The 26,909-nt window shown below is 47.0% G+C and overlaps 2 protein-coding genes across 3 annotated transcripts; both read left to right on the top strand.

The window, feature by feature from the left end:
• LOC311367210 (cilia- and flagella-associated protein 337) lies at nt 1–15,711 on the top strand (the record flags this gene model as incomplete). Its single annotated transcript, XM_084486052.1, has 19 exons — nt 1–71; nt 1,056–1,329; nt 2,470–2,616; nt 3,332–3,454; nt 3,624–3,798; nt 3,929–3,975; nt 4,076–4,216; nt 4,418–4,606; nt 5,615–5,806; nt 6,267–6,752; nt 6,849–6,998; nt 8,170–8,354; nt 8,726–8,865; nt 10,525–10,673; nt 10,979–11,193; nt 12,222–12,388; nt 13,226–13,293; nt 13,433–13,564; nt 15,688–15,711. 19 exons carry the CDS (start codon nt 1–3, stop codon nt 15,709–15,711), a joined length of 3,075 nt encoding a protein of 1,024 aa, XP_084342178.1.
• A 2,916-nt stretch (nt 15,712–18,627) lies between these two features.
• Nucleotides 18,628–26,829, top strand: LOC311366924 (pseudokinase FAM20A-like). 2 transcript variants are annotated; one of them, XM_084485706.1, is made up of 6 exons: nt 18,628–19,460; nt 22,312–22,505; nt 23,048–23,098; nt 24,722–24,800; nt 25,155–25,247; nt 26,339–26,829. In XM_084485706.1, exons 1-6 carry the CDS (start codon nt 19,096–19,098, stop codon nt 26,637–26,639), a joined length of 1,083 nt encoding a protein of 360 aa, XP_084341832.1. In that variant the 5' UTR covers nt 18,628–19,095; the 3' UTR covers nt 26,640–26,829. The 2 variants fall into 2 exon arrangements, with proteins under 2 accessions (XP_084341832.1, XP_084341833.1); XM_084485707.1 differs by having other exon boundaries at nt 18,637–19,460; nt 25,159–25,247; nt 26,339–26,470.
• Nucleotides 26,830–26,909: the final 80 nt, after the last annotated feature.

Below are 26,909 nucleotides of genomic sequence, written 5' to 3'. Positions count from 1 at the left end.
ATGGACCCCTTGAGGAAAAGATATGATCAGTTTGATGCTTATGAAACAGAGGCACCAAGCAGGATTTCTGGGTAAGCCTCTCTTATTTACTTGGATTATTGAAACCAGAATTATGTATTAGTTCGGAACTTTTGTGTGTAAATGTTTTTACCTCTCTTTTTTTTGTTGGGTGATACCATGTTCAGTAATCACATCGGTATATAAAAAATATATATCAGAATTTGAATTATCAACAAATTTAACATTTATATAATTTCAATGTAAATATATGTTATTACTAAATGTCCCATACATGATCAGTCTGTATATTTAGAAATATGTCAAATAAACAATTCATTAATACACTTTATTGTGAAAACTGTATAAAAGTGGTAATAGTTTATATTTTCGGAGGCAATGTATTTTATAATTTGATTGAATTATCATCTGAACCTGTGATCATTATTGGTGGATTTGATGCAGACATGGCCAATCAAGCATGTCCTGATGGACCAGGAACCAGGAAGTGACCTTAGAATGCACAGACATGTGACCTTTTGTTCAGCTACACTGTCTCCACGGCAACAGGGCCACACAGGAGCTGCTGTGGCCTTTTATATCAAAGCGTAGCTAGCTTTTTGGGGCACTTTAGGGTCCATACACTCAAGCACAGACCACACACAAACACACAGACACACACAAATAGACACGCAATTAAAAACATAGTCATAAGTCCTTGAATAAATAAATGCATATCTAACTGATCTTGATGATAACATATTCAATATTCTAGCTATTGTTGGTACTTTTGTTAAGTCCCCACCGGGGAGTGCTGTTCTCCTTTGCAGACAGCCCTAAATACTATAAGAGCATAGAGCGTCTAAATTAGTATCTTAATACAGGGGGCAGGATACTGTGTAAGGGGTCATGCTAGTGTAACGGCCAGGGTGTTTGCCTCCCAAAGGTACTGGGTTTGATCTCGAAAGTCAGCAGTCTACCTATTGGCATTCTCAAGCAAGAGGCCTAACCCCTACCTGGTCCACAAATGACAAACTCATGAAACCCTTTTTCTCCAGCGGCCCGCAGCGTGGGGGCAGCCTGGCAGAACAGCTAACAGCGGAGAACCTGCAACTCCTGAAAGACGCATTCGAAAATCACAAGACATCCCCAGACAGGATGTCCCGGCGGAGACCAAGGAAACCCAAGCAGGACGAGGGTCGAGGGATAGAGGAGACTGGACGACGGGGAAGGGAAGCCCCCAGAATCGATTTGGAGGAGTTCCGGAAGGTTTTGAGCTCTGTGATTGGTCCAGATGTCAGTGATGGCAGTGTGGAGAGGTTTTTCTGTGAGGTAAAGAGAACAAGATGCATACCTTTAATGTAACTGTATAGAAAGGCTACAGTTTTAAGTCATTTTCAGATATATTGGCTAACTATTCCCTTAAAGTAAGATATTTACCATTGACCGCAGTTTTTTTTTTTGCTGGAGCTTCCTCATTTAGGGCTGGATTAAAGAGATACATTTTCCAGTTCAAATCTATCTTCGTTTGAAGGATCCCATATTTATGCTTCAATAACACGCAAGTTTAAGCAAGCACTCCGATTGGTCAATTCCCATTCTCGAGCGTGTTTAAATGCCTGGTGAAAGAATGGACAAAAAAATTGTGCCTAATTACAGAAAGTATCGCTACGCTAACTAGCCAAAACTACTTTCATGAGCCTAGTTTCCATAACAACGTTAAACTGACCAAGAGTCGGCTATCGTTACTATAGGAACTATTTTCTGATGGAGATGAACTCAGGCAGAAAGCTTGAATTTGAGGGCAAATTAACCCACAATATGAAAATATTTTACAATATTGTTGATAATGAAGATGGTTTGTGTTATTGAATCGCAATCTTACACTCGATGGCGTTCTTGAATGTCATTATTGGTACTTGAAGCACAGGACTTCGGAACTCGGCACAAGCGCCTCGTTCCTATGGATGTGCTTCGCGTACCAATAATTGATCTTCTAATGTATGCCTTTTCCCACGGATGCTTGAAGCTTTAACCCTGTACATCTCCCATGGCAAACATTTGGGCCCAACTTGCACTATATTGTGTTGACTGCTGTAGCGTGTTGGTCATGTTAAACACAAATAACATACATTTTTTGCATGTATGTATGATTATATGATGATATGTAGATTATACCCAGCCCTACCTTCGGTGTCTTAAGTCAGGAAGGATGAAACCAAGACCCCTTCAAAACCCTCAGAGACATGCTTGCTCAGACAGTAGACACACAGCACTTGCCATCTGCTCTCTTATACCCCCGCATTTGTCAGTAACAACATTGCCATGCATATTATCCCAGGGCTCATTGTCACCAGAGGAAAGATTCTGAAATGGCTTGTGATGTCGAATCCCTCCCTCACACCTGCCGGTAAAACAAGGGCCCTTTGAAGTCCTTCCATGGTGTGAGGTGTTTTCTTTTCTTCTCTTCAGGTGGATATAGACAGCGAGGGCCTTGTTGACTGGCCCAGGCTCTGCTCCTTCCTACTGCGTATTTCTGCAGAGAGAGAGAGCTCATCCATTCCTAGGGGCGCTGTAGCAGACGCCTTGCCGCTCATCAAACACTGCCTCTACAACAAGGTAGGCTGCTAGCTGTCCACCGTGCACACGTCCATTCACTCCCGTTCATGCCTTGCAACACGATTTTTCTCCATGCTTCTTTGTGTACTACAGCTACTTCTAGATGTAACGGCTACTGCTATCCTCAAGATAGACTGTAATAAGCCAATGCCAGTGTTGTGCAAGTTCACACTTCACATGAACTAGTTCAAAGTTCAGTTCATACAAAATAATATGAATAAATTCACGTTCATACAATTCACCAATTCACCAATTCAGTTTTGAACTAGTTCATGTTCAGTTCATTAACAGTTTTTTGAGAAACCGAAGAAAAACCGTGGGAGTGAATATTCTGTGCTTATCTTTTAAAATGAATCCTCTCCATTACCAGCTGCCCATCACTACAAAAATTGCTATGGATATTATTTGTACACCTGTTTCATTCATCACAACTAAGGCAGTAACTCTATTTAATAAACATGTCATCTGGACCTAAGCATCAATTCAGAATGTCACAAAATCTGAACTAGTTCAAGTTCAAGTTCTTTAGTTAAAAATATGTTAAGTTCAGTTCAAAGTTCATAGAAAAATGAACTTCTTCAATGAACTAGTTCATGCACAACACTGGCCAATGCCCACCAAAGCATAAGTGCATTCGTGTTGCCTGCGTAATGCTACTACCGTGTGATTTTACCCTGTGTGCTGCCCTCTTGTGGCCTGGTCTTGGCGATGGCAGCAAGAGACCACTGTGCGGGTAGTGGCTGTCCACCAGCCAGCCTCCCTCCGCTATATTAGCGTCAGTAAAGGGGGGCGACTGATTGTCTGGAACAGCCGTCTTCACATCCTCCAGCACCTTGGTGTGAGTGAAACACACACACACACACACACACACACACACACACACACATACACACACACTCACACACACATGGACATATATATATATATATATATATATATACTCAACATGCACACACACACACACACACACATATACACATATACATTTTTTGACATCTCATCTCCAGCTCTCCGGGGACCCTTTAGAGAAGGCCGTAACAAGGGGCAACCGGTTCAGAGGCTGGACCACGGATGCTGTGTACATGACCAATGTCCACAAGATCGCCATAGCAACCGGATGCAGGGAGCTGCGATTCGTTAACTTCTCAGCGACCGGACTCTCCGAGGAGGTTATCCTCTTTGGTAGGACTTGTGTAAATGAAGGGGCTTAGTAGTTGACCAGATTAAACCTACACATTAACAGCTTAGTGTCATAATGCACCATGGCGGTGTGGTGTTTTTTTTATCTTGTTTTTCCTTTTTTTCCCTCAAGGTTTTCATAATGTTCCAACTGCCCTTTGCTACTGGTATGATGAAAAGGTCAGACTTTTACGTTGGTCATTATCATTTGGTGCATGTTTTACAAAATAGGCCAAATAAACAAAACTGAATATTTATTATCTTGTGTTTGTCTTCCCAGTCTCCAGGGCGGCGCTCTCTTCTCCTCTGGGGCGACGACCATGGAGGGGTCAACCTGATGTGGTTCCTGAACCCGTCCAAGGGCCTGTTTGAGAATCAGCTCGGTGACCACGACCCCGCACCCCAAAGGATCTATATGCCAGTATGCTGTCTGTTTATATGATTCTCTCTCTCTCTCTCTCTCTCTCTCTCTCTCTCTCTCTCTCTCTCTATTATTTATCAATTTGATTCACATTCACATCATCCGTTCTTTATCATTCAGGACTAGTATGTTCAGTCCAATGGCTGTGAATCCTCTCATTTAGCCAACGTGAATCTCCCACCTCGTTCTCCACCGCCGCAGGACCTGTCTGACCACAGCAGTCTGGTCACCTACCAGCACATCCCCGACGTCCACAAGGCGGCCGTCAACAGAGTCCTGTTTGAACCCGAGGAAGAGCTGATCGTGACGTCATCAGAAAGCGACGACACCTCTGTGGTCATCATGCATGCGTCCCTCAGGAGGGACCCTTACATCTGGAAGATCGCCCAGGTACTACACTGTGGGATTGGCAATGATTAGGTCTACGGCGAGTCGCCTGGCACTTCCCTTTAAATCTCCCAGATGTCTTCCTCCATATCCGTTGTGCCCACTGTTCTAAATGTAAATTGCCGAATTTGCTCGATAAGAAGCTGAATCGCCCGCATATCTGAGCAGTGTGTGTGTGTCCGCTCACCCAGATTTGAGCTTGTCTGCAATCAGACTTTAGATGAAAATCCCAAAGTCTAATTGGTGCGACTATGTTAAACCAAACTGTGTTATTCAAATGAAGGCTGCTAAAAGATAAATCTTAATGGGGCTGATTTAATTTGATCGATTACATTTAAATATAGTTATGTATGCATCTGCCAAATGACTTAATGTGAATGCACATAATGGCTTGCTTCTGATTTGGTTGAGTCAGGTACCACCCACGATGTGTGGAGTGAGGTTGTCTGAATTGGACTGAACTTGAGTTCAGGAGAGCAGGGTTGGATCAGAGCCTCTGGTCTGGTTGAGTCTGACCTAGTTCTGTTGGTTTGGCTGAAGTGGTGAAAACGTTCGGGCGCTTTCAAAAATAACCTCGGAAATAAACGGTCAAAGACCGAGGAGCGACCGCACATGGTTAAAGTGACGTCACCTTGTTCACTGATTGAATCCGGCTGAACTGTAAATCGGTAATGCCAAACATATGAAACCAAATCCAACAGGGTGAATTTTATGAAAGCGCATTTTGGTTTTACGTCCCAATAAACCGACGAATAAGACTAAGGAGGCGCTCTCCGCAACGGTTTTCCAGCCCAAATAATTGGCGCTAACTCACTTCATACGTCGTTAAAGAACAGGCATCTTTCTTCCTTTCCAAGTACACAGAACACCATAAAAAAACACATTATCCACCAATGGGTTATTTTCCCGTTCCTTAATGAATGCGTTGTGTTAAACTCCCGAGTTGTTGTTGTTGTTGTTGACACAAATCCGTCGTCACGCGTTCTTCTCCCTCTCCTCTCCATGACGCAGGGCGTCAGGTGTTTCCACTACAGCAGGGGGCTGCGGCTGCTGGCGACGGGGGGCTTTGACCCGGCGGTCCGGCTGTGGAACGCGGTGGTGACCGCCCGTCCTGTGGCCGTCCTGCGGGGCCACAGCTCCACCGTCCTGGACGTGGTCCTCTACCAGCCCCGGGGCCAGGTGTTCAGCTACTCGAGGGACGCGGTGAGTCCCGTCGAGTAGACCGTCAACTGGACCACCTTGTGGGGACAACGCATATAATCCGGCTACTTCTCGGTCGGGAAGCCCCTCGCACCTACGTCTGGAGGGCCGTTTCAACCTTGGTTTTATAATATGACATGTGCCATTTGGTAGATGGCGCTGTTATTGAAGGCGACATGCGATACCGCGAGTGTTTACATTTGAAGCGTGGGTGGTGGGAGTCAAACCACCAACCGAGGCAGGACCCCCCACACAAAAAAGCGCTTTACCGCAATTAATTGACCTCATATTGATCTCAATTCGACCCATATAACGAGAGAAGACAAATGAATGAAATGAAAAACATTTCAATTATCCCTCAAAGTCTGTTAAAATGACCTGGAATAAATGTAGTGAATATCCACCAGGAGATGTGTCTCTGACGCTGGTTGTTTGTAGCTGGCTCACGGTGATCTCTCCTCAGGAGCTGAAGCTATGGGACGTCTCCTCCCACCACTGCCTGAGAACCGTGCGCCTGCCGTTCCCCTGCTTCCACCCGGGTCGCTCCCCGGAGCAAAGCAGCTTCCCCTTCCTGTTGGTGGAGGCTGCGCTTCCGGCCAAGGGCCCGCCCCATTTACTGGTGGCCTGCAAAGATTACCTAGCTCTGCTGCGACTGGCCGAGGGCAGGGGAGACGACGACGCGACGGCGGCGGAACGAGAAGGGGCGGGGCGCGAGCCGGTGAAACGCGGACGACGGGACGCCGCGCCCGTCACCGTCGCCCTGTACAACCCCGGGCTGGGCCAGGTGGTGGCCGGACGCCGCGACTCCTCTGTGGCCGCGTGGGAGGCGGCCACGGGGCGGGGCTGCTTCACCGTCCACGGGGCCCACGGGAGGGAGGCCCTCACCTGCATGGCGGTGGACTCCAGCGGCAGGAGGCTGATCACAGGGGCCTGCAACGGCACCGTCAAGGTACGGCCTGCGTCCTCTTCCTTCCCCCGCCCTCATGACTCATGACTCAGGTGACTCATGTACTCATTTGTGTGTGCAATGTGTGCGGTCACACAGGTGTGGGACCTGCTGAACGGCCAGAACCTGCACAAGTTGGAGCCGGTGTCGGCCTCAGAGGTCACCGGGGTCACCTGTCTCCACGGCAACCAGTTACTGACGGTGGGGTGGAGTCTGAGGCTGGTGCTGTATGACATCGAAGGGGCCCAGGTGCGTGGTATCGAGACATGTTTGAGCGAGTGTATATATATACACACGTATATATTTGCGTATCTAAACGCATATATAAACGCATATATAAACTCATATATGAACGCAAATGTAAAGTCATGTTGGAACTCTTATAGAAACGCATATATCAACGTCAGCCCTCAAAATACCCTCACTGTGTTGCTTTTTCACTTTGCTTGGCTACATTTCTTTAAAAAAAAACATTTTTTGGACAAACTTTTAAGGATTTTTTTGTAGATTCTGTTACAGATTTTTCAATACTGTGATTTCAAGCAGGCATGCATATTTATCAAGGGCATGTGTCTCCATTTTCAAATCAACTCCAATCAAAGGATCTCTGACAGAAATCGTCAGTCAGACACACACACACACACACACACACGCACGCACATGCCCTAACACAGAAGCCAATGTTCCAGGTCCAGCCTATAGCAGACCACGTGTCTCTCCGCCAGCATAAACACGCATAAACCCTCCAAACCTGAGTCGAGAGTCTCGGTTTGCAGCCCACCAAGTTCACGCATAAAGACTCCACACTGCTCTGTTCCCTTCCCCAGGCTTGCAGCATACAGCTCTATCCTCAGGGCAGACATTCCTTACCTTGAAGACCGCACCAGAAATCTGCCTGTGTTAGTGTTTTTACAGTCAGTCCTGAGCATTTGTCTTCCCATTCCCAAGTTCTCCTAAGTCAGCAGAATGCAGAGTGTTTTTTTAAGAAAACGTCTTTGGGCAAGAACACACGTACTGAATGGACTTAATGATAAAATGGGGTAAACGATATTGAGGGGTGAGGTGAAAAATCCAAACATGAGGAGCAGAATCCTAATGAATGCTAGACCTGTCCTACGTCCACCACCAGCCTCTATGCTGCACATATTGCTTTACTCCTAAGATCTTCTCGTCTCATCGTCTCACTTTACACGGGACAAAGAGATGGTTCATCCAAGTATGTTGACTTTTGAGCACATTTTTCTCACGTTTCTTTCCACATTCACATCTGAAATCATCCTTGGCAGAACGCTTATCCATCACAAGCATCAATAGCTGACAAAACTAAATGTAGGGGCACTAGATCAAATAAATAGCATGTTGTGGCTGAAACATGAAAGTTTCTCATGAACTGCTCCATCTCTCACATCTCGGTGTGCAGGATGTGTACGTGAAGGCGGACATGGCCTGGAAGTCTCAGGGCGTGCATAAGGCGGACATCCTGGCCGTGTGCCAGTGCCCCGCCCTGGGGGTCGTTGCCACGGCGAGCTACGACGGAGAGGTCGTCGTCTGGAGGGTGGAGACCCAAGGGCCGGTGCAGAGGCTACAGAGGGACACTCAGACTGGGTGACCGGACACTGCCTTTGGGGGCAGTGTGGCCCTCGTTTTTACTGATTTCGAGATCACATCAATTCATCAGTCAACTTTATTCAGGACACATGCGACGTGCATACTACAATATTTGGTTTGGTCTAGCTCAATTACTGGCTCAATTACTAGTGAAAGTGCCCGGTCTTGCGGAGCCTAATTGTTAAAGCATGCCATTAATTACACTACCAAGCTAGTCGTTTGATTCTTGCACAGGGTCACCAATGTTAAAAATGCATTCACTTCAAATCAAATTTTAAGACACTTTGGACAAAAGAGTCAAAAAAAATACCAGATATAATTCAATACAATACAGTATGATTGTCTCATTCTGTTTGTGTACTCTTCAGGGTTGCGCCCCCTGTAGACCACCTGCTGTTCCTGCAGCACAGGGCTGCTGACAGACAGTGGAGGGACCAGGCCGTGCTGGTCTCCTCGCAGGGGGGCTCTCTGTATTTCTGGAGCCTGTCAGGACACACACAACCGCATGGTGAGTGCCTGCGTGGTTGTGTCTGTGTATGTTTGTGTGAAGAGCTGGGACAGATGAGGGCAGTAGTCAGTTCAAATCAAGTTCCAGGTATACTGTTGTGATGTACTTGCGCAGTTCCCTCAGGTACGTTTTCTGAGGTGCACACAGACCCCAGTACAGTTATAACTGTATATTAAAATGTCATGCAGAACACTGTCCTATTCACCACAGTGACATCCCCAATGTATAAATGAGGCTAATGAGAGATCCAACAAAAGGTAGGTTTGTAGGTGAAATGGTGGAAGGATAGAGGGATTGGTAGACTGACAAATAGATTGATGATGGTTAATGGATGGAATAATGAATGAATGAATTATGAAAAGACATGGATGGATGGATGCATGAATGATCAACGGCTGGATGGATGTACGATGAGATGGATGATGGATGAGTGTAATAATGTACGGCTGCATGGAATAACGGCTCGATTGACGACGGGAGGGATGGACGATTCCGATAACGGATCGATAGAAGGCCAGACTAAAAGCGACGCGGCTATAAATAACCCTCGACGCACAGACAATCGACGACGCTTGACGGAAGGAGACGGAGTCTCTCCCCCTAATCTCCGTGACCCCCAGAGGCAGCCAGATTTCACGTTTAATTATCCGTCCGTAAGACGGATTTATAAAGCCCTGGGGCTCGGAGTGAACAGAGGAGCCAGCCTCCTGCCAGGGCCATTTCTGGCAGCCCACAGCTATGCTACTCCACTACCCAGCGGTGTTTAGTGGTAGGGGAAACACGCACTGAGGCCACTGTGTGTGTGTGTGCATGTGAGCGTGGGAGCATGTGTGTGTGTGTGTGTGTGTGTGTGTGTGTGTGTGTTTGTGCATGTGTATGTGCGTGCGCATGTCTTTGTGTTTGTGCATGCACGCGCGTGTGCGCAGGGTGGAGTGCTTGTGTATGTTTGTGTCTGTTTTCGTATGTGTGCATTTCTTTGTCTGGCAGGGAGGAATTTCCTGAATTCCGTCATGTTACATGTATGAATAAGAGCAAAGGCCACAATCTTTTTTTCACTAGGTGTTTTCGCAAAAATAATTTCATTATTTTTTAAATACGACAGACCTTTCTCTTTAAATCACAGTCACAGCCGTTTTTGTTTGTTGAGTGACCAATAAACACTGTGTCTTAAACTTTGCTCTAGTTTCTCCTTACAAAAACAAAGTATAAACACTTTGACAAAACAAAACCTTCATGCCAGGGTTATACTGGGAGCTAAGTCTGAGGAAAGTCAGTCCTGCATCATTTGGACAAAATCCAAAATGGATGTTCTTCTTAAAACAGTATTTACACTGCCATTAGGTGTGAACATTTATCACATCACTGCTTTCCAATAACAACAACAACAACAATAACTACATAACAGCTACAATCTCACTGTTGATAAATGTCCTGGAGGAAACATACTCTACTCTGCAAGTGCTGTATGAACTACTGCAGAGTACGGTGTTAGTACGGTGTTGACTCCCAGCCAAAAGGTTGAGGGTTCAAGCTCCCTGTGTCTACCTGCAGGCGCCCTGGAGCAAGATGCCTCACACCAACCTGCTCATTAATGAATTCACTGTTGCTGTTTACAAAGTTGTAAATGTTTCCATGTCTGTGTTTACTTCCTGATCCCAGGACAGATCTCGGGCCCCGGTCGGCCCGGCGAGCGTGTGTTATCGCTGAGCTCTGATCACCGTGACAACAGCATCCTGGTCTCAGGGGACGCCGCCGGCTGCCTCCAGGTGTGGGATATTTCACACTACGCCCTGGACGTCCTGCAGGAAGTGAGTGTGTGTGTGTGTGTGTGTGTGTGTGTGTGTGTGTGTGTGTGTGTGTGTGTGTGAAACATATGTGTGCACATGTGTGCCAAGGCTAGCCTAGTGCTTTGGATGTTTGTCTCCCAGCTGAGAAGCTGCTGAAGGTTCAATCCCCTGATGTCCTCAGTCTGCCCAGGTATCCTCGAGCAAGAAAGCATAACCCCCAACCTGCTCGTTAATTACAAATATAAAAATGTGGACGAGGCATGGGTAAAAGCATCTGCTCACATGACGAAATATGAAACAGTTAAACAGTAACACCCCCCTTTCAGCCGGCGTGTGAGCGGCCCCCTCCTCTCCTGCACCGCTGGAGAGCCCACCAGGGGGCGCTGGTCTGCGCCGAGGTGTTGGCGCTCCCCCAGGGGCTCTTCGTCCTCACCGCCTCCACGGACGGCTCTGCCAGGCTGTGGACGTCCGCCGGGAGCCCCGTGGGGCGCTTCGGACCGGGGGCGCAGTGGGACGTGGCCCGCCCCGCTTCCTATGGGCGGTGAGTGACAACGTCGAGTCGGCTCCCTTTTGAACAGCCCCCCCGATGCGGAGGTACCCTCAAAGGGCTCCCCAGGCCCCCCATTATAAGCCTCTCACCCCCGGAGCCCTCACAGCCAGCGGTGTCAGGTCGGTGGTTCTCTCAATTTTCTTACATACACACACACTTTCTTAGGAGCGCACGCATACAGCCAAAAAAAAAACGGAAGGAAAAAAACTGCTGACTTCGACTGTCAAGATGTCCCTGTCAAAGAGAGGAAAATGATGACGCTGATACAGAACAAATAATCTGAAAAATAATAGTCAAGTCGCCATTTTATGGCAGCGCAGCGTATAAGAAGTGCTTGTTTCAGTCCAGCCCCAAACTAAATAGCATTTGGTCTGTTATGGCCCGCAACTTCAAATTAGTTTGACACCCCTGCTCTAAAAGGTTTTACAGAAAGCCCTCCAAATCCAAGGGAAGAAACTTTTGCAAGAGCATGAAGCAGGATGAGCGCACACAAGTATAGCTTCTGAAATGAATGGCAGGCCTATTTGCAGCAGTCCTATAATTGTGATTCAAACCTGTATTTGTCCTGAAGGACAATTCCAGGCGCTTCAATCTCAAGAGTCCCAGTGAGGCAACCAAGGTACTAACCCGAACCAAATGATTGGATATACTCCACCCTGTTAATCTTTAATGGATCAGGCATGGCACCAACATCATGCTTAAGTGTTTATGCATGATGGAAAAATACATCTTGGTGCCAAAGGTAAATACTGCCTTGGTTGTTCATCCAGGCTTTTTTTCCCAGGCATATTTATATACGCCATCAGGGAGAAACTATTGAAAGAATGATGTCGGAGGGAAGGAGCAGAGTTGGAGGAGTCAGCCTTGTTATGCAGAACTGGGATAAAAATGGAGCAAATGTTTTCAGATGAGGTGTTGCTCCGATGGAATGACTGCAGAACAGCATTGCATAGATGTTACTGACTTTGTATAGAGAGATCTATGTTGAACCCTTACAATGCATGTGTTGGTCCACTCAGGGAGAGCAAGGGGGAGATGGGCGAGAGACTGATGGAGGAGGAGAACGAGAGAGGGAGCAATCAAAGTGACCCTGCTGGGAGAAGAGCCCAAGCCGGGGTGAAAGGTCAAGCCTCGGAGCAGGTGAAGGGCCAAGGTCAAACGTCACCGGAGCAGATTGATCACCAAGGTAACCGTCTCGTTACAGGTGCCGCTGAAGCAAGACACACACACACACACACACACACACACACACACACACACACACACACACACACACACACACACACACACACACACACACACACACACACACACACATTACTATACTGAACCCACTAATCTATCTGTCAACCATCTTAAATGAGTATCTTTATCTCTTTTTATCTTTTATCTTCTCTCTCACTCTCTTCCTCTCTCTGTCTGTCTGTCTGTCTGTCTGTATGTCTTTGATCTAGCCACCTTAGTAATTCTCAATCTCAATGGTATTCTTTGGTGTGTGTGCCCAGTTGTGCATGTACACACACAATCACTTGTGCACACAAGCATAGTTGTGTGATGTGTAAGACATGACTGGACAACGCAATGCAAATTCAAACAGGAAGGACAGACAATGTTTTTTCAATTTGAAAAGAATTGCTATATTAAGTAGTTAAGAGTTGAAACGGTTTGGCACACGCACAGTTTGACCACATTGCAGGGAGCTGCTGTAGACCATTCTTTACATACTGGAGTTTAAAGTCTGGAACGCACACTGAGGAACATTCAGACCATGCTCAGCTGCAGAAACTACAGGCCAGAAATTTGGTTTGCGAGTGTGTGGGTTTGTGAGTGTTTACGTCTCTTTGAGAAGTTTCCTATACTTTTGTTTCACTGTTTTGTCCACTTCTCTGAACCAGTTAAAAAATATATGTAATTAGCTGTGCGTCCCTCACATCAACAACAACAACAACAACAGCTGCAATAAATACACAAAAATGAACCAAACCTTATTCATTGTTCTTCCTTCCCTCTCCCCCCACTGCAGCAGCAGCTTCACCTGAACAGAGTGATGCTGCTCACACATTGGAGACCCCCAACCCGCCACCACACCAGGTGGGCCTCCAACCATCCACACACGCACACACACACGCACACACACACACACGCGCACCCCCACACTCACACACAAATACACACATGAACACTAAACTAAACGGAAGGTTTTCCTCCTCCAACCGCCGTGTCTCCATAGCAACGTTCATGTCAGCATCTATTTGAGGACATGGACCATCGGAGGAGGCAGCGTTTACTGTGCACCATCGACCTGAACAAACTGTTCCAGGTCGGCACCACATGTTCCCCCTACCACGCTCTGGCGCTACAGGTGAGGCCATGATGAGTGTTGAGTGCCATACTCCTCTGCTCCCCCATCTCCTCCTCCTCCTCCTCTTTACTCCTTACCCCCCTCTCCTTCTCTCCTCCTCCCCCTCCTCCTCCTCCTCCTCTTTACTCCTTACCCCCCTCTCCTTCTCTCCTCCTCCCCCTCCCCCTCCTCCTCCTCCTCTTTACTCCTTACCCCCCCCCCCCCCCTCTCCGTCTGTCCTCCTCCTCATCCTCCACTTCATCTCCTCCTCTTTGCTCCTTACCCCCCTCTCCTTCTCTCCTCCTCCTCCTCCTCTTTGCTTCTTACCCCCTTCTCCTTCTCTCCTCCTCTTTGCTCATTACCCCCCTCTCCTCCTCTCCTCCTCTTTTCTCCCTTCTGGTGATGTTTCAACAGGTGGGGTCCTACTGACGCTTGACACCCGTCCTCTTAACTCCCCCCTTCTTCTTCTTCCTCCTCCAACCATACGCCCCTCTTTCTCCTCCTGCAGGGGGAGCGTCTGGTTGGGGTGGGCTGTGTGATCAGTGAACATGCGTGTGTGTGTGTGACTGAACCTCTACCAAGGTGCCCTCCAGCCAAACAATCCAGCTCCTGATTTTCTTGCGTCAACAGATTTAGTTGCAAACAGTAGCAGTCTGTATATATAGGTTGTTTATTTTATTTTGGGAGCAACCGGTAGGCCGCTATGAATGTGGCTCTGTGGGCCTCTGTGAGATGAACTGTCTGCAGATTCTTGAAGTGGTGCGCTATACGTAGCTAGAGCCGCGTCAACAAACAGCAGTAACGGCTGGCCAAAAGGAACTTTGCAATTTGCTGAATGGCAGAGCCGAACTTAAAGTTATTGTGTGATAATACAATAACACTTTGTCATGACAACCTAGTTCCCCATTTTATTTTATTTTATTTTAAAGCATTTATCTATTCTTGCAAACCTTTCAATAACTTGTTCAACCTCTGAAACTTTTTTATTTTTTTTTATTATCTATTTTTGTTTGTTTTTACACACACACACACACACACACACACACACACACACACACACACACACACACACACACATACACATACACTTACATGTACATACACACACACACACTCACTTGCATACCCATACATGCAAACACACACACATATATCCCAGTTCAGAGGCACCATTTTCAAAAACCACCACCAACAACAATAACCAGGCCCTCATTAAAGACGTATAGGTTTTCTGCATCACTGCCTACTCTTCCCTTGTCAGGTCCAGGAGCCCACAGAGCTTTAATGATCCCTTACCCTTACCTTGCCCTTGACCTAAGTGACCTCTGAAACTTTGCAGTTTGATTGCTGTCTGATTGTGAAACCCTCTCTCCCACACAGACATCACGCACACACACACACACACACACACACACACACTCATGCTTGCACAACAATCCCCGTCTAATCACACAGCCGTGTACTTGATAGATTGTGTGTTGTGTGTGCGTCTTTTGGTTTTGTTTGACGCACAGTGGCAGTTGACTTAACGCCCGGCCATTACGACAGTGTTAAGAACGTGGCTATTGCAAAACAATGTGAACACGTTGGCTCACATCTGCAGAAGAGACAGCGATTCCGGCTGTGGCATTCCACGGCGGGCTTCCAGATAGCCCACGTGGTCATGGCGGCTGAGTGACTCTCTTTGGGTTCAGGGTATTTCTGTTCGGAGACGTTGTGTGCATCACCGGGGATAAAAAAGTTGTTTTCTTTGTACATAGTGTGCTGCCTGCGGTATAAACGAGGCTTCTCTCGGATGCCTTTTCTATTCGCTCACATGGTTTCGGTTGAATATTTTGTGTTTATTTTCACATTGTTTCCATAACTCCCCCTTTCCAATATCCTGAGTTTTTGGGTTTTGAGTTGAGGCAGGAGGAAGGTGTTTTAAAGTCGAACAGTATGGGACAAAGATGGAGGAAAACATCCAAAATATGTCCAAGAAATATATATTTGTAGAAATATGTTTGCTGCACCTTGATCTGTAGTTACAGACATCGACGGAGCATCTATTATTTTATACATTTCGTGAAATTGACCCACAAAGGGTTTCTTATTCACCAACTATGGTTTATTTTAATCCATTTCTGTGTGCCTCCTCTCAACAGGACTGCAAGGAGAATTACCCATAAGCCCCTGGGCTGACAGTCACAGCCTGAGGTGTGGCGGCGGCGCCAAGATGAGCTATGAGCGGGAAAAGCTAACCGACGTTGACACCTTTAAATGCATGAATAGAAATAGACATTACATGTGATTTGATGTTACATGTGTTTGATGTTTGATAAAAAAAAAACACATGTAATGTTCCTGTTCTCCATTGTATTGCCGTTATGTTTTTGTGTCATTATTTGGAATACATGTAAATAAGATGTGCTTCGATATAAGATGAACTTTCGTCGATGTGTCACAGTGGAAAATACAGGACAAAATGTAAATGCTAAAGATTAAAAAAATAAATCTTTCTCAGTTGTATAACTTTAATACTTTTTGAAGTCCCTTTGGAGAAAAGGGGAAACGGCTTTTAAAAGGTGACGCAATCTATTAGTATTGCAGGTAGTGGATGAACACCATGATGTGCAGACTATTGCAGATAGTGAAGAAAGGCAGTGTGAGGACATTGGCTTTTCAACATTGATAACACAGGCTTTTTCGGTTATTTTCCAATCTTTTTTATTCCCTTCCTATTCCCATTGTATACTCTCTCTCCGCTGTTCCATCATATATACGTATCTGCTCTCACTTTAAAGACGTGTTGAAATGGACGCTTATATTTTTAATCAAAGCGGTCCGTTGGTTTAATCCGGGCCAGGTCATGTCGTAACTCAAGGCCAACGTGTCTTCGTGCACAGGGCTTGGCACTTAAACATCCCTCCCTTCTCTGGTTCCAAAATAAATTAAGGAAAGGGAGACTGGAAAATTGGAGCGATAGGCCCCAAGGTCAAGGTGACTTTAACCATTCAAATCAATCGTCAATCTATTGTGTCCCAATACAACCATCATCCCATTGCAATCGCCATGTCTGAATTACACAGGTCCGCAGAGAGTAGGTTCTGGGTTCGATCCCAAATGTCCACAAGGTCCTTTATAAATTCACTCATAGTCTGTTGGGATGAGAGGGTCTGCATATTACAACGTAATGGTCAATCAGCAAGACAGACATCAAACAGGGGTTGACCTCATTTCATATTGAACACAAAGTGCACTCTGACCGTGTCTGACGTTTTGGCTTATTGGATATTTGTCTGAATTCATTCAGTGTTATATTTGTATTACAGTTACCCATAGCCCCCTCCTCCCCTGTTTGCTGTGCAGGCATGACATGACATGACATGACACGACAGAACATAATGTCAGAATGCTTTAGATTCTGGTGGATTTAAGGAGTGTTGCCCTTTATTGTCTGGTCAAGGATGGCTTTGTTCAGTGGAAAATAAGTAAGAATTGAGAATTTCGTTGAAAACATATTCGTTTTAGAATGGTTGGACTCTGCCTGACCAAAATATATATTTTGGTCTCACTATTCAACACTCTCAGATCTATGGTCTAAAATGATTTAAAACACATTCACGTGTGTGTGTGTGTGTGTGTGTGTGTGTGTGTGTGTGTGTGCGTGTGTGCGTGTGTGTGTGTGCCCAGATGCAGCTTTATAATGTGGTTAGGTGGTTGGTTTGTTCAGAAATTGTAGTTAATTTCAAACATTTGTGGGAGTTTCAAACTCCCACAGCCTGTTTCCTCTTTATAGAGTGAAATCGGCCCCGGAAAGTGACTTCTAGCCCTCTGCCAGAGTTACACACACATGCACACACACACACATACTCACACACACCCAAACAGACGACAGATGTTTTAAAATACCACAGTATAACAACAACGCAGATGCATGCTGGAGAATGCCCTGCCAGGTCCTCAGTCTGGGGCTGTGAACCGGCTTTACAGCAGACAGGACAGCTTCATAGCATGCACAATTTAGCATTTGCACTCTCTCTGTGGAGCATGAGCAAACAACAGAGTGTGTGTGTGTAGTGATAGTGTGTGTGAGTATAGAGGGAGTGTGTTTGTTGAGAGTGTGTGTGTGTGTGTGTGTGTGTGTGTGTGTGTGTGTGTGTGTGTGTGTGTGTGTTTGATGGAGAGAGAGAGTGTGTGTGTGTGTTTGGAGAGAGAGAGTGTGTGTGTATGAGAGATGTGAGTGAGAGTGAGAGAGAAAATCAGAGTGAGAGATAATAGCACCAGTGCTGCTCTAGGCAGGGAAATTAGTGTGTGACACACACACACACACACACACACACACACACACACACACACACACACACACACACACACATACCAGCCACAGGGGCATTCACACCAAGGACACATGTACAGACACTGCATGTGGCTCACACACACACACACACACACACACACACACTGGCAATTGACTATTAGGATATGACACAAACCAACACATGGTCCTGGTGAAAAAATAAATCGATACGCTATACACACGCATGCACACACGCACACAAATGAACACGTTGTGTCAGTGCTATAGTGGAGAACCAGCTGGATGACTTTTATTCAGGTCATCGGTCATAAATACCAGTCGCCTCATTTCCTGCAACAACAAGACTACGTTCTAACTGTCACTCTGTGTGTGTGTGTGTGTGTGTGTGTGTGCGTGTGGGCACAAACAAGCACACTGCAATGTCTTGTATTGTACTTCTTGTCTTATCAGAACAAAGGAATCCTGAATGTGCTTTCTCGTCAATTGAAACTTGGGGATACACACACACACACACACACACACACACACACACACGCACATCCACACTCTCTCTCTCTCTCCCTCTCCCTCTCTCCCTCTGTCTCTCTCCGGCTTGCTCACTCCCAGCCTGCAGCTGAGCCGTAAGTGACTGTTTCAAGGCACACACACACACACACACACACACACACACACACACACGCACACACACACACACACACACACACACGCACCCACACTCACTCACTCACTCTCACACACACACACACACGCACACACACGCTGGGGTCAGCTCTGCTCCCTCGTCAGCTGCAAGCAGGAGGAGGGAGGAAGACGAGGAGGAGGAGGAGTAGGAAGAGGAGGTGGCAGAGAGGTGGAGCAGGAACAACAGCTCTGCACAGCCACACAGAGATAAGCAGAGAGTGAGAGAGAGAGCGTCAGAAGGAGAGAGTGTTAGTGTGAGAGAGAGAGAGAGAGAGAGAGAGAGAGAGAGAGAGAGTGTGTCAGAGAGCGTGATAGAGATAAAGAGGAAAAGAGAGCGAGAGAGAGAGAGATGACCCATAACCAGACTTGCCGCTTACCTCTCGGCTCTTGGGTCCGTCTGACTGGAAACTGGGAGTTTCTAATCTGATGCCCCCTAACGCAGACCGGAGGAGCTAACTCTCAAGTTATTTTTTTATCCACTTTTTTTTTTGTTGAGTCCCATCTTTCTTGACCTGGATACCTGTGTGCCTCCTCCCGCTCCGCTGCCTGTGTCCCCCCGCCCCCCGGGACCATGAGGAGGGACCGTCTCCTCCTGGCCACCACCCTGACGGTGGTCTTCACCGCAGACCTCTACTTCGTGCTGCTGCCAAAGCTCCAGGACTTCCGGCAGGCCCAGGGCCCCGGGTGCGTCTGCGGCCTGGGAAACGACTCCCTCCCCGGGCAGGGCGGTCTCGTCAGCCCCCGGCTCTCCAACAGCACCGACGGCCCCCCGGACAGCGCAGAGAGCGACGCTGACGACGGGGGCTCCAAGCTGGACAGGCTGTTTGACCATCCCTTGTACAACATCCAGACCCCTGTGCTGGGGCCCGAGGAGAGGCTGCTGCAGGCGGAGCAGCTCATCGCCTATTACCAGAAGAAAGTGTCCCGCTGGGAGAGGTGAGGCTTCTGTTGTTAATGTTTCTATCACAGCGAGAGACAGCGTGCCATTAATACCATTTCCCTCAATGGAGTCGGAGTGATCGCATGCAGCCGTTTGTTGTATTTCAAACAACCTGGATATGCTGTAGCCTTGTTGTGCAAAACATGGGGGAGTGTCAAATCGTTTGGACATGACTTCAGTGTATTGGTTGAAGCGTAGCTCGGTGGATGAGGACACAGGTATTTTCCAACAGACCGACACCAACAGACAGACGCCAACACACCCAAGGAACTAATTAAGACAGGTGAGATGATGAAGGAACACAAGGGAGACATCTGCTGGCCAAGGCAGAAAAAACACTCAAAGTCTGCGACTTTGAGTGTCAATTTATTTTGCTCATGTTCCAAAATAATTCAAAGAATCTTGTGGGATTCCAAGCAGAACGGCAAAATGTGCAGACACAATATTGATTCAAGATTTTCAAAGTGGATTGTGCTGTTGACTAAAACATCTACATTTCATGCTCGCTACTCTCTGCTTTCAATGAATGTCAATCTGTGTGCTGATGCACATGTTTGCTTCTGATAAACTGAACAAACTGACCATGAATACACAAGGCAAGAATGTGGTCGAGATCCAAGGTCACTGGCACAGTGGCTGCGAGTTCCCTAATACACAAACACATGCATACACACACACACACACACACACACACACACACACACACACACACACACAAAAACATCACAGATTCACAGTCAACACAGTAAATGACAACAAGCACACATGCATGTTTGAACACCGTCCTTGCATGCAGACGAGCAGAGATTTACGTAAGCCATTCTGAACACTCATTCTCTCAGAGCGTGGCAGTTTTTTGGCGAGCCAATAAACTCTCTTTAAAGACAGGGTCGTAAAAAACGTAGCGTTTCGCTGGCTGGGGTAGAATCCCTCCTCAACGTGTCATTTAAAAATTGCAGACGTCTGGAAGGATCCCTTGAATGTAAACAAGGATTTAGAGCTTTCCAAAGATCCCTCTTGAGCCTGTAGCAGCGTAAGCTGCCTTGGATCGTGTTCACACGCACACACACCCACACACACACACACACACACACACACACACACACACACACACACACACACACATCACACGTCTCACAAACACACACACACACACACACACACACACACACACACACACACACACACATACAAAGACGCACACACACACACACACACACACACACACACACACACACACATACAAAGACGCACACACACACACACACACACACACACACACACACACACACACACACACACGCACCGAAAGCCTGGGCTACAATGTTGGAAAATTAAAGTGAACAAATGGGAATAACGAACAACCTATTTTTTCTATCTTGGACTCTCTCTCTCTCTCTCTCTCTCTCTCTCTCTCCTGCTCCATGTCTTCACCTCCACCACTCCATCTCTCGCTCACTCTCTCTCTTATTGCATTCACTCCATCTCTCTCTTACCTCCTTATGTGGCTTTGCTCTCGGCTCGTCATAAACGTGTATGCACATAACTAAACACACTGCTTGGTCTTGCCGCCTGCTGACGAGACAGTTAGACACACAACAGGGGGCTTTCCTGTCTATGGGGTGCTTGTACATCTCAGTGAAAAACAAGAGATATATTTGAACTTTTATTTTGAAGGGAGAGGCTGACTTTGCTTGTGTGCTTTAATTTAAACGCAAAGCATGTTAAAGTGAAGGTAAAGTGAAGCCGTGTGTGTGTGTGTGTGTGTGTGTGTGTGTGTGTGTGTGTGATTTGTGTGAATGTGTGTATTTGTGTTTCTGTATGTTTGTGTGTGTTTGTGCACATGTGTGCATCGCCTGAAAGATCATTCCCATGAATATTCATAGTCCATGACATTCCCAGCATCCGCATCCTCCCTCCTCCTACTACTTCCTCTAACCACTTCCTTGTCCTCTCTCTCTCTCTCTCTCTCTCTCTATATATATATATATATATATATATGTATTGCCCCCTGCTTCCTCTGTTGTACTCATTGGCCCTGATTGTGGCCATGATGTCGGTTTGAATGACGGGCAGAATGGCAGGAAATTCCCTCGGGAGCAAATCTAATTCATAAATGTATATTTAGATCCCATTGCTGCACGCAATTAGTGGCGTTGGTGCATGCCTCTGTTTGTTTGGTCCGGAGGAAGGCTTTTCCCCCTCAGTGTGGTCAGGCACAGGCGATGAGTTTCACCACATGAGCAGTTGGTTTTGGGTCGTAGGGTGAATTTTGGCTCCTCTGTAAGCACACTCTTCCACGAGTTCCCTCGTGTGTTTACCAACACAGGAACTCAGAACTCGGGAACGGAGAGAGGGAGGAGAGGCTAGAGGGGAGGTGGGAGGAGAGGACTGGAGAGGAAAGGAGAGGAGAGGAGAGGAGAGGAGAGAGGACTGGAGAGGAGATGAGAGGAGAGGAGAGGGGAGGAGAGAGGACCGGAGAGGAGAGGACTGGAGAGGAGAGGAGAGGCGATGAGAAGAGTGGAGAGAAGAGGAGAGAGGGCTGGAGAGGAAAGGAGAGGAGACAAGAGGAGAGAGGACTGGAGAGGAGAGGAGAGGAGAGGAGAGGAGATGAGAAGAGTGGAGCGAAGAGGAGAGAGGACTGGAGAGGAAAGGAGAGGAGAGGAGAGGGGAGAGGAGAGGAGAGGGGAGGAGAGGAGAGGAGAGGAGAGGAGAGCGTCATAGATCTTAGTAAATTCTCAGGAAGTTGTCAAGGAAGCTACATCATGTCAAACCCTTCCCGGATTTCTAAGCCATTGTTTTCTCGCCCCATTTCCCCCTCTCTTGTATCCCCTCTCCTCCCCACAGACACATGGAGATGTACAACGAGGCGGCTGCCGCCTCCAACATCACCGTGCCCAAGCACAAGGTGACCTTTGACCCGGAGGTCAGCTGGCTGAAATTCCACCTGGGAATCAACCGCTACCACCTGTACTCCCGCCAGGACCCCGCCATCGGCCAGCTGCTCCGGGACATGCACGACCTCACGGTCATCAGCGCAGGTGCTGCTGGGACCCACAGACAGACAGTCAGTCAGACAGTCAGGCAGTCAGGCAGTCAGACAGACAGAAGGACAGACAGACAAACGTGTGTAGTGTGTAGTGTGATGCTGGGGGCCGACAGACCGACAGACATACAGACAGGATATGTAGCGTGATGGTGGAGACAGACAGACAGACAGACAGACAGGATGTGTAGTTTGATGCCGGAGATGGACAGATTGACAGACGGTAAAATGAACATACAGACAGGATATGTAGTGTGATGCTGGAGATGGACAGACAGACAGACAGACAGACAGACAGGAAATGTAGTGTGATGCCGGAGATGGACAGACAGACAGACAGACAGACAGACAGGATGTGTAGTGTGATGCCGGAGACGGACAGACAGCCATGCAGACAAACAGACAGACCCGATACGTAGTGTGTGATGCTGGACGATGTGATACAGGCAGACAAGACAGAAAGCCAGACAGACATGCATGGCCGGCTGCTGATGAATGGATGTTCAGCGTGTCATATTGTATATCCCTCTCATGCAGATTACACTCAGGACGAGAAGGCCCTGAAAGGAGCGTGTGACTGTGAGCAAGGTGAGCTCAGGCCACCGCCGCCACCACACCATTCACACTATTCTCACTGTGTATCCCCTCTGTACGGTCCACTCCAGACAGGTGGGACTCATTGACAAACTCTAAGAGAACATGGGATGTTTGTGCTGGAAGGATAATCAAGGAAACTAAATCCATGGGTTCGACTCTGCCAAAACTCTCTCTCTCTCTCTCTCTCTCTCTCTCTCTCTCTCTCTCTCTCTCTCTCTCTCTCTCTCCGTCCACGGCACCGCCAGACACGATCAACAACACTCCAGAGCCATTTCTCAGACAACAACGGGACAATTCATTCATTCAACCTTTTGTCACTGACTCGTCTCTCTGCTGCTATTGGATACCGCCACACGGCCACACAGGGGCGGGGTGGGTCGTAGTGCGCTTGTCCGCGTTCAAAAGGGAGCAGTGGGCTGTTAATTAATGAACACTGCTTGATGTGTGGTTTCCCAGCACTTTTAGCACCCACACATCAAGCTCCACTTCAGACACACCTACATCGCTGAAGAGCAGCAGGGTGTGCAGATCGATGGGTTGACGTAGTGGCTTGAGTGTAGACAGATACCTACACATCCACTTATGTTCTGTTAGTTGAAGTATAGTTGAGTTGTTGGAGTCACCAGGCAAAAATGTCATTTGTGACTGAAAAACCTTTCGGAATGAGCATCAGACGTTCCAGTAAATCAATCTCATTATCCTCGTTAACTTCTGTCCTTATTATCCTCATTATCGTCTGTGTGCTAAAGTGGGTGATTCTGAGCCCGGCTGCTACCCTACACCTGGTGCTGCTTTGAACGCAGGCCTAATGTAGCTTCTAACATTTTTTCTTGTGGAAATGTGTTTTAATGTGTCCTGTCTGGAAGTGATGTGTTGTGTTTTTAATCTAGAATTTTTTGAGCTGGCAGACTACTGCACCCGCAAGCAAAGAGGAATTTCTAGATTTTCTATGCAAAAAGTAGACTCTATTTTTGATCATTATTTGTCACAAGCGCTGGGTTTCTGCAACTACACATTGAGCAAGTCATTTTTAGTTTTCTGTTTGCAACCACATTGTTGCGTTTATATACTCTGCAAAGCAACCTATAAAGCAACCAGTGTCCTTTTATCAATTTCACAAACAGAATATACTTTGAAAGGAGGTACTAGGAATGTGATACAAAATGGTTTGGTCTTTGATTTCTGTTCAAAAGAAACGATTGCAGTAAACTATTAATACTCCTCCTCACAGAGTGCAGAGCAAAAGGCAGGCACCGCGTTAGTCTGGCTCACTGCTGTGAGGCAGAACAAAAACCCAGAGAGAGTGTGTGGAACCCGAGCTTTGTGAGCAACCCCTCTATTATCTTATCCCAGGGAGCAAAGGGAATATTCCTCCACTAAACTCAGACACAACAAAGTCTAGCTTGACTGCCTGCTGTTGTGGTGTTGCGTTTTTTTTAACTGTTCTCAGAAGGTGTGGAAATATGCAACTCATGAATTTTGACATTTGCCATGTTCATTTGCATGATGTTCACTCTCTCTTTTTGTCTCTCTCTCTCTCTCTCTCTCTCTCTCTCTCTCTCTCTCTCTTTATTTCTCTCTCTTTCTCTGTCTTTCTCTCTGTCTGTCTCCTAGTGGTGAAACCCAGCGGACACCATCTGAAGTTGGCTTTGAAGATGAATGACTTTGGCAAAGCCATGTTTAAACCCATGAGGTTAAAAACTGAATTTACAGACTTTGACAACATCAGCAGTATGGCTGAATGCACTCATGTTCAATATACTGCTATGGCAATTTGATGAACTGTGGATGTAAGTTGAAAAGTCTATTTCATAAATGGTCTTGTTTGTGTGTGTGCGTTTGTGTGTGTGTGTGTGTGTGTATGTGTGTATGGGTGAGTGTGTTTATGTGTGGGCATGCATGTGCGTGTGTGCATGTGTGTGTACATGTGTGTATGCGTGTGTGCGTGTGTGAATGCGTCGTGTGTGTGTGTGTGTGTGTGTGTGTGTGTGTGTGTGTGTGCATGCGTGTGCATGCGTGTGTGTGTGTGTGTGTGTGTGCGTGTCAGGCAGCAGAGGGATGAGGTCACCTCTGAGGACGTTTTCTACTTTGTGGATTTCCAGAGGCACAACGCAGAGATCGCTGCCTTCCATTTAGACAGGTACTGACACACAGCCATCCACTCAAATGGATCACATCCTTATTCCTTCCTATACTCCGACAGGGAGCAGAACCTCTGGGATGAGACAATGGGATTTTAACCCAGAACCTCCCAGAGTTAAGCCTCTCTGTGAATCACAAAGAAAGAACAACCCCCCCCCCCCCCCGCCCAACATCCTGACCACCACTATCTCAATCGCATTTTTTATTTTTTACGTCTTAGGTTAAACAATACAATGTTGTGGTTTCTATTATGGGGGATTTATGGGGCTAAAATTGTCCACTCATCGGAAAAACTATAGTTTGACACTCGACAATTGTTAGTATTTTTGGTCACAGTTAAAGTGAATGAGCTGTTTTCTTGTGCCCATAAACATACCTACAGTATAAGGCTTTTTCCAAAATGGGTCCTTTGATGCCGTTTTAATGGGGTTTCACAAACACACACACACACACACACATACACACACACACACACACACACACACACACACACACACACACACAGACCTGTTTAAAAGCACATTGTGTGAATTGAGTCACAGGGGATTGCATTGCTTGGGTTGGGCCCTGTCATTAAATACACTTAGTCTCCACTTTCTGCCAGAGCAATTAGACAGAGGGAACAACAACAATAATGGGTGTTGGTGATGATGGTATGTTTAAAAACAATTATCGCACAACCCTCAACTGCAAATCCGTCTGTTCTACCTCCATGTGTTCAATTATAGGAATTAACATATCGTTAACCTTGCCATAATCACCCGACACCTTTCCATTCGCTCTCGATTGTGGTCACCTCTCCTGGCACGACCTGTATCAGTTCACCTCACTCCATCACCTCATGTTGGGACCACAGCCGCCATTTTGTCGACCAAACCATTGGGACTCATCCCAGACATGATTACTGTTATTGAGGCTCCACTCAAACCATGCGTGAATGAAGGTCTCAATCAACACAGGACTTATATATATATATATATTTATAGCTATACTGTGGCCATTGGTTGGATTTGTGGGTTTGGATCAACAGGTCCTAGTCGTTCTGTCATTCTGTTGTCCACCATAACAGAGCTTTCTGCCACACCGCAGGATCCTGGACTTCCGGAGAGTTCCGCCGGTGGTGGGTCGCCTCGTGAACGTCACGGGGGAGGTCCTCCTCGCCACGCACAACCAGGACCTGCGGAACGTCTTCTTCACCTCCCCGGGTAAACGGGCCTTTCGTCATCGCCGTTCTAATCTTTCCTTCCTTTTCACATTGTTTCTGGATTTCCCCCTCCTTATCTCAACAGTCCTCATGTCCCCAAACAGTGGAGACACACACTGGGGACACGAGGAACAAAAAAACGATCCAATTAGAGACCGAAAGGGGATAATTAGGAGGCCATGCTGACTCAAGAGCCAGCTTGGGTATTCGGCCAGGACGCCGGGATCATTAGCGACCCCACAGGGGAGTTGGGGCCTCCCCTGTGTATCTAAAGACAGGAAACAGGGGTGGAATGTAGCAGACAGCCTAGATGTGTGGTTGCGTGTTCATGTGACATCGTGTGACATCATGTGACATCATGTGAGCGTCACACACATTTTTGTTTAATCCTCAGTGCTGAGAAAATCTCTTCTACCTCCCCCCTGATCCCCCCCCACCCCCCCCTCCCCCCCCCCC

The sequence above is a fragment of the Micromesistius poutassou genome (genome assembly GCF_964030765.1).
Source record: "Micromesistius poutassou genome assembly, chromosome: 21".
Taxonomy (NCBI): domain Eukaryota; kingdom Metazoa; phylum Chordata; class Actinopteri; order Gadiformes; family Gadidae; genus Micromesistius; species Micromesistius poutassou.
The sequence above is the reverse complement of the archived record's forward strand: the minus strand, read 5'-3'. Positions and strand labels throughout refer to the sequence as shown.

Excerpts from the sequence above, each read along its gene's own strand:
- LOC311366924 (XM_084485706.1), top strand. The coding sequence starts at position 19,096 with ATGAGGAGGGACCGTCTCCTCCTGGCCACCACCCTGACGGTGGTCTTC. Across the intron at positions 23,099-24,721 it reads AGCGTGTGACTGTGAGCAAG|TGGTGAAACCCAGCGGACAC; the intron begins GTGAGCTCAGGC and ends TCTGTCTCCTAG. Across the intron at positions 25,248-26,338 it reads GCTGCCTTCCATTTAGACAG|GATCCTGGACTTCCGGAGAG; the intron begins GTACTGACACAC and ends GCCACACCGCAG.